A 9,151-nucleotide genomic window follows, 5' to 3' on the forward strand; every position below is an offset into this window, starting at 1 on the left:
TTCAATATGCACATATACATATCACTAGGCAGCATGAACATTTATGTCATCAACACATCACAAACAACATAGCACAACACAAACACTCGTTTGGTTATCATCCACCTCACACCTTTAACAAAACAACATAGATTATATATATATATATATATATATATATATATATATATACACACACACACATGCAATTGATGCATCGTTACGCATATCAAATATGGAGGCTTCTAACAACTGAGATGAACAGTTTAAGTGGTTTGATCCTATCGAATCATAACAGTTGGTATAATACCAGAAAATAACAGTTAACACTAAGGCTAGAAACAATGACTAACACAAGGCTAGAAACAACGATTAACATAAGCTAGATTGATTTCTCATATTTCATCACTTAAAATAATAAATATGGTACTATATTAAGGTAGAATAGTTTGAGAATGAGTCTACCACAACAATAGCTTGCAACACTAAGTCCCAATAAGATTAGTCCACCGACTACTCTCCAAATACCACAACCCTCCAATACTCAGTTAGGGACTAAGTCTTTGACTTCGTACTTTACTCGATTAACCACTTATAATTAGTATAGCTCAAACTTGTCCATATATTGTAGTCACTTTATAAATGTATGTCTCGACTTTGCCCACATACAGATAGTACGTATAACCTAAAGGAGACAATTGAAAATAACTTACTTATTCAAAAACTAACTTACTTACTGAAGGGTTGAACACATCATATATCCATACAAATGAGATATTCAATTATGGAAACATTTTTAACTCTCCTTTGCTTCCTATGTATCCAAACAGAGATATGTATCACAACCACATACCTAATAACTGAACAACTTAACAACTTATCATCGTACATTGTTAAAGCTTAAACATCATTCAACTTACATATTAAAAACACAACAACATAACATCATATCAACTTACATCTTTACAACTTAATCATCTTTCAAAATACATATCAACTTTCAACTTGACAACAATAGTAAACAGAACATTCTATACATAACAATTTTACAACTTTTAACTTTAACAACTATCAACATTCATATTACAACATATACATCATCACATTCGACATCAACGTACAACCTTCTACATTGTCAACATATCATTCCATTACACATTTCCCGTAGCTTAGCATCATACAATTCTTATAACTTACACGTCAACCAACTTACACCATTCAACTTATAGCACTTCATAACATATGCAACATATCCATAAACCATTTTTCACCTTAACAATATAATTAGCATCATATATCATCTATCATATAGTTCATAAATCCTCATTCAACTATAAGACAACTTAAAATATCCTACAACATGTATCACATACAACTTATTAACTTGTAACATGTAGATTTCATTATCATGCAACATCATCCATACAACTTATTCATCATCACTTAGCAATAAAATAACTCAAATGACAAATGTTATATACAATTCATTCATTATGCAAGTAACCAACTCACTTAAAAAATAAAATATTTGACTAAGTTCTCACACTGAGCATGGAATCTCATGTTAAGCATCAAACTTCCAGATAGTCATGTAAGAAAATTTTCAAGTTCCTACGTTAAGTGTGGAATCTCACGCTCAACGTCAACCTTCCAAAGGCATACCCAATTCTCACACTAAGCGTGAAACTCATGCTTAGCCTCAACCATGCTAAGCATGAAAACCCACACTTAGCCTCAACCCTTTAGAGACACTTCCTAATTCTCATGCTAAGTGTGAAAATTCACACTTAGCCTCAAAAATCCAGAAGCTCCTACATAGTTGAAGAACACCACAACAACTATGAACACCGCCCAATCTTCAAATTCTCTCAACTTATGCAATAATCCTTGCATACAGCTCCAAAGCCTTCCAATTCTAACAATATGCAACCCCAAAATTGAAGAAGAAAAAGCATGCAACAACATGTCAAGAATACCAAAAATCCCAATCCCCTTTTGTAACCTACTCTGATTTGATCCACATAGCCATAAATCTCTAAGGAATTCACAAAACACAACATCCACCCCAAGAATCAAGCATAATAGTAAACATTCAACAAGAAATTCAAACGTAGAGCTTCCCTTACCTCTTGTAGGACTAAATCACCAAAAGAAGAAGGAAGGTGGGAGGAAGAGGTTCTCCATGTGGCTTTGACCAAAGATCTTCAACTCCACAAACTTGGATCCTCTACCCTGACAGTAGTACTAGACTTCCTAATTTAAGTGACGAAATTTGAAAAATTATATTAAGTTGTTAAACAGGTTCTTTGTGAGACCTAAAGTTGTCTATATTTGACCTGGTTATGATAGGTCAAACGTTGTGATTTGGTAGGATTTAGTCATTTAAATTGCTCATCATCTGTTGTAGGAGATCTACATAGTTGATACTTGTGAGGATATATTATTTGTATATATGGTGTATGTTGGACATGCTAAAGTTGCGTAAATTGTAATATGTGATGTTGGTTGATGATTGAATGTTGTTTATTTAAGTTGAGTGTGTTACGCTATTTTATGATGTTAATTTTTTTTTCACAAGTTTGTCATTCTTTTCCTTATGGTTGGAACTGCTATGATCATATTTGGTATGAGCATAAGATAGGGTTAGCGAGACTACTTGAACATTGGTGCTAAGTCATGTTGGTAGTGACTCCCGTTGTTGTCGTTGCTTTTATGCAGTGGTTTTGTATAGACGTTTGACTAGTGGTTTAGAATCTATTTTGTATACATTATTTACTTTATTATGTGTGTAGTATATATGTATAATAACTTTTATTGTGTTATTCCCCTTACATATAATTGTGTGTATGAGATTAAATACTTGTTGTATGATAACCCTAAGTAGATGCATGTTATTCTTTTCTTCTGCTACATTGTTGCTAATCTATAATAAGTGTAATGACCTATCATATTGTTATATTAAATATGTAAATTTTATTTTTTATTTATATAGAATAATTTAATTATAATATAAGGTTACTTTTAATTACGAACATTTTTAAACAAATAAATATAAATAAAATAAATATAGAAGAAGATATTTTAAAAAAGTAGGTGGTTAAGAAAATATATGCATAAAGATAAAAATAATATACGTTGATATGGTTGAAAAAGAATCTTTTTACTAGTAGTAAGAGTACTATATGAAATGCACATTGTTAAGAAATTTAAAAAAAAAAGACTGAGAATGTCTAATCGCGAGAGTGGAGAAAATTTCACTATCCAACATGTGTATTTTAATTCTAATTTTTAATATAAAATAAATATAAACTAAATTTTAAATAAAACAAGTTAATTTCTTAATAAATTATTTGGTTATGTGGTTTAAAAATTGAATTTGATTAAAAACTCGTTGTAAAAACTAATTTGGGTTAGCATTATAAAAATAGTTATATACATGTAGTCAAATAATATTAATCTAATTTTTACTAACTATTGTACTACTGAATAATTTTATATTAAATATTGTACTACTGAATAATTTTATATTAAATGTAAGTTTTATTGATCAAACTGTTGAATTATAACTTTATATCAAGTTACACGCTTATGTCAAATTTTACTGAAATTGAACAACAATTTAAAGATAATCAAATTATTTATATTTTAGTATATTTTAAAATTTATATATTACGTCGATTTTAATTTATATAAATGAGATATTAAATTATCTTGAATTAATGTAAAATTTTGTATATATAATCTAGAAGTAGGAAGTTTCAATGTAACGATAATTTTTTTTTTAAAAAAAATAATTTAATATAAAGTTATTAAACGGTGTGTATATATATATATTTTTAAAAAAATTAAACTAATATTAAATTAGTTTTGAACCATTTTTTAAAACAATTTTGTTCTAAAATTTATTCTACACATTTGATTTTAAATTGAATTCAGTTGTTTTTATTAATATATATATATATATATATATATATATATATATATATATATATATATATATATATATGAACACCCTACTTGACCAACTTGTGTGGATAAATTTACTCATAAAAACTTATAGAAAAAGAAAATAAGAATAAATAAAATAAGTTTTAGCATAAGATAAAACTAATTTATACAAGTTTTTTTAAAGAAAAAATAGTTTGCGCAAGTTAAAAAATATAATTTTGAAGAAGTTCATATGAGAAAGACAGAAATAAATTAATGTATAAATTAATTTTAATTTTCAAAGAAACTTAATTCATTTTTTTTTCTTTCAAATAAATAGTTATAGAAAAATTTATCCAAAGAAATAAAAAATAAAAAACTTGGAAACCACCTGGTAGTTCAAGCAACTAAATTCATGTTTCATCATGGTTTACAGTTGAATACTCCAAAGTCAAAACCATAGTTTAGAGATTTAGTTTTATCCACATATAATATCTTTAACAATTATTTTAATCTTCTTAATTGAACAAATAGAAATATTTTAACCAAAATATCTATCTTTGTACTTCATAAATTTTTTAGTAATTATGAAATTAGTATGAAATATTCATAATTAAAAACAGTGACTAATTTCTATAAGGACAGTAAATATAAGCTAAGTAGATATTCTCTTCTTAGCACAGTCTATTTCATACTTAAGATCAAGATTCAACCAGTAGTTCATAGATTTATTTTAACTTTCTTATTTTACACATTTATTCACTTTACTGAGTTAATAGATTTGTTAAGCAAAATAATAGTTAAATTATGTTTTAACATAATTTTGGATCCCAAACCACAGTGAGTAAAAGTAAAAGAAAAAAAATCATTTTTTCCGTTGAAACAAGTCATGGATTTATAAACTATAATTCAAAAACACCCTACGTAATCTCCTTATTTTCTTTTTTAATTTTCATTTGTTGTTTGGTAGCAAATGGCTACTGTTATAATTTCTTGTACGTTAAGAATCTAATCAAGCAGTTACCAGAAGGTAGAATAAACTGAGGAGGTTTGGATTTGAAGTTTCACCTTCTGTTATCAATTCTGAATTTCATCATTTTATGTTGGTTGGTTAAGAAAATTAGAAAGCGATTGAAAGCTAAGCCAGGTTCTATTTAACGCAATTTCATGTCAACAAGAAAAGGTTCAAAGGCTATATCTTATTCAATTTGAGTAACTAACCACAAACTTGTACTTGGCGTGCAAGTCATAAAACAATTGCTTAGTAACTATGTTGCTCACATGTACTCGAACAAGAAATGATTTGCACATCAAAACATATCCTATAAACTTTGATATTTATTATCGATGGACAAATGTGTTTCGAGGAACATAAATCCTCTGCTTATCTATAAATGAAGCTCATGAATAGTAAATACACAACTCTGCTTACAAATCAATGAACAAAAGAATGCTTAATCTAATTTTACAGAAACAGTAAGAGTTCAAACATGGTGGAGGCTACCTCAATAGTCTTTTCTTTGTCCAAGCACCTGCTATGGTATTGCATTATTCTACAGGGATGCCAACATATCCAAATCATGTCTACTTTTTAGACAAGTTTTCTGTTCCAACTCTCATGTTATGTTGCACACAGTGCATTGAGCAGAACATGAGCTAACATGAGATCCACAAAATACTGATGACCAATTTGGCCATCACGCCACTTCATCTTTGCAGGACCCCTTCCATAGTGGACTCCATCGTTACACCGGTTATCAAAATGCCATGGAAATGTCATATCAAAGTTATCAATCACCCCAGTGATGATGCCAGCTTTCCTCAATTTCTCTATGAGCACTCCATTGAACACCTCCATTTTGTTAGGATTAAATGCTAGTGATCTCGCATATCCACCGGTTGCAACCGTGGTTCGATAAAAGACTCTTGGAATTGCTAACCCTCTTTGCTTCACTCTCATCATAACATCACCCCAGAATGATGCTGCATAGTCTGCTCCAGCTGAAAATGCTCTTACATTGTGCCAGTGAACACCATCATGCAATCCGGAGTTCATGATCACAGTGTCTGGAACTGTTTCTTCTGAGAAGTATTTCCTCAACAAATTTTGAAACCCTTCATCTCTCAGGGAATCCAATCCTAGATAGTTTTGTGTTTCATTCCAATGCCCGTTGAAGATGCTCGTAATCCTAACTGTTTGAGAAGGGTCTTTTGGGTTAGAAAAGTTCATGTCAAATCTTCTGGGTACAGCGTGTATTTCAGGCAAATCCAAAACAAAATTGAGCATATTACGTATTGTGTCAACATGATTTGAATCACCCCAGAAGAAAATCCACCTATTCTTCAAGCACTTCCAAGCAGACTCAGATGAAAACATCTTGAATGAGCAGTGAGTTGAGTACACCCAACCATTACTCTCTAGAACTCCCAAGGAACCATCACACCAAGGTGCTTTACAAGGAAAATCTTGTGCTAAGCATCTGTACCTACCATCATTACCTATTTGGCAGTTATCATTCTTTCCATGCCTTGTCCACCTTCCACACCACACATCCTTGCCAAAATCAGAAGCTTTACAACTCTCTAGTTCTGGCAACTGAGCACTGCTTTTGTAGAATCGGATTGCAACATTGCACACCACTCGATCATAGACGAATCGCCATGGAGTGAACTTCAGACCTTCAAAGTGTCTATAAAGTAGAATTATAGTGAGATTGTAAACCCCAACAAAATCTGGATGAACTTGAAGAGATATAGAGTAAGAACCATTGCTAAAATCTTTCACCAAAGGCCTAGATTTCCACGAGTCACTTGAAAGATCAGTTTCAAAGTAATCCCCACCTAAACAACGAGGCTTCGCTAAATCATCCAATGCTTGAAAACCAAACTCATGCACATCTCCAGCTGATAGTTCTATCAGTTTCCCACCATCCAACTCAGGAATTGATATTCCCACTGTCTTAGAATCTTTACAAGGTTCCCCCCCGGGAGCTAACCATCTTGCCAGAAGATTTGAAGTCAAGTTTAGCTCTAATTCACTTGAAAGCCAAGTTGAGTGCTTCTTAACTTCAGGCTTCGCTGGGGTTTCTGTGTCAAGCTTATCAAACACCCCACTACTACTATAATTCTCAGCAGAAACTACTTCACTGTGCTCAGACAGTGTGATGTTCCCATGCTTGGGGGAATCAAAGAAGGTAGCATTGGTTTGGTTTTGATTCAAACTAAGTGGACTATATGGGGGGCTAAAAGTGAGATTTTGATGATGGGAAAAAGTAAAATTAGGGGAATGAGAATCAAAGAGGGTAGCATTGGTTTGGTTTTGATTCAAACTAAGTGAACTATATGGGGGGCTAAAAGTGAGATTTTGGTGATGGGAAAAGGTAAAATTAGGAGAATGTGACTTTAGAGAAAAAGAATCTTGACGATACCTCCAAGCTTCAATAACATTCCTAACAGTGCAGCCATCAATGGTCCAAACCACAACCATGCCACCGAAAACAAGTGCTGTGAGCAACCCAAAACGCCAATTAAGCATCGGACTAGAAGACCAAAGAGCCCTTTGACTCTCTACCTTTTCTGGCATCACAAACTTCCCAGATCACACCACCACAGAACAGCAACAAACAAAACCAAGACACGATATCAAAAGGTTCCAAAACCAAATCCAAGTTATCCAAAACTAAACACAGCAACAAAGAACAAAGTTTGTTATCCCTGATGACAACACTCCAAAAGGGTGTCCTCAAAGCACAAGAATGTAAATTTTCCCCAGAAAGAAACAAAATAACTAGTGGGGTTACTCACATGGAGGCTTTTAATGTCATGTGAGTGTTGAAACATTAACTAAGCAGCTATGGCTGAGTCACAGTTCTGAGAGATTTTTCTAAAGTTTGGCTCAGCTATGCGGTGCCTTTAATTCTCCTTTTGCTACTGTTTCTAACGCGTTTTGTTATTTAGATTTTTAGTATTTTTCTTCTACTGAGTTTCGCCTAATATGGACCAACCACTGTAGTTATCTGTTTTGTAATGGTTTCTGTGGAAGTTGGATTCAACAGAAGTCCATTATGAAAGTAATTATGGGACGAGTTATCGTTACCTCCTTTTTAGGTGAATGAGATATCATTTTATATTCTTTTCTATAATCATAACATCTAACCTAAATTTTATAATTTTGGGATGTTATTGTTCTTCCTTTTTAGGTGATTGAGATATTATTTTATACCCTTTTTTACTATCTTACTTTTAAGATTTCAAAATAAATAACCTTACTTTTACAATACATCTTAGTCTTTGGTTTTTTTTTTTCTTTTTCAATCTAGTTAATCCTTATATTGTGAGTATAATTTACTTTAAATATAAATGACCACCCAAATATTTAAATTTGTGATCTTGTGTATATTATTTTGATCTTAATAATAGTATTAGTTCAATCTCACCGATTTTAATGATATTTAAAATGTGGAATTAGTTTTGAGCTTCAAATTTATATTTATAATTTTCAAGTAATTGTAAGTATTATTAATTCATGAAAAGACATGTATCTTTTATTTTGAAAGAAAAATAAAATAAAAATATTTTGATCTTAATCATTCTTTTAACTAAATTACTTAGTCCAATAATTATAATTGTAAGGTATGTTATAGGATAAAGAGGTTGATCTAATACTCTTAAATAATTTTTTATTATTAAAATAATATTTAATTAATAAAAAATATGTCTTGTAAATATAAATTAATTTTTAATTGCTAACTATAATATTATACTTGTAATATTTCCCAAAAAAAAATAGTGATATCTTTAGATACTCACGAATAAAGAATCATTGCAGCTTGCAAGGCATTATTGACTACAAATAAATAAGAATCATCATAAGGCAGTAGAGTACATATAAATAAGATAGGCCCTCGTATAATCTTAACATAATTTTAATAGATTATTATTAACATCAATCATAATACACGTTCAAATTTAAAGAATAATGTTAATTTGTCTTGGAACATAATATTTTCTTTTAAAATAATTATAAAGTATATATAAAGAAAAAGCCTATCACTATTATTTATAAGTAACTTTAATTCAGGTTAAACTACCTCATGTTCAAAATTTGATCCTATTTATAAAAACTATAAAAAAAATGGAATGAATATAGTATGAATCTAATCAGAATCAATGACGTAAAATATATGCCTAAAAACTTATACAATATCTTATATATTTAAGTTTAACAATCTTTTTTATAATACAA

At 30.5% G+C, this 9,151-nt stretch overlaps 1 protein-coding gene across 1 annotated transcript; it reads right to left on the minus strand.

The window, feature by feature from the left end:
* Nucleotides 1-5,226: 5,226 nt before the first annotated feature.
* LOC109795513 (uncharacterized) lies at nucleotides 5,227-7,869 on the minus strand. Its single transcript, XM_020355045.3, has one exon. The coding sequence runs from the start codon at nucleotides 7,487-7,489 to the stop codon at nucleotides 5,528-5,530; it is 1,962 nt and encodes a 653-aa protein (XP_020210634.1). The 5' UTR covers nucleotides 7,490-7,869; the 3' UTR covers nucleotides 5,227-5,527.
* Nucleotides 7,870-9,151: the final 1,282 nt, after the last annotated feature.

This window comes from Cajanus cajan, chromosome 1 (genome assembly GCF_000230855.2).
Source record: "Cajanus cajan strain Asha chromosome 1, NIPB_CcT2T_4, whole genome shotgun sequence".
Classification (NCBI taxonomy): domain Eukaryota; kingdom Viridiplantae; phylum Streptophyta; class Magnoliopsida; order Fabales; family Fabaceae; genus Cajanus; species Cajanus cajan.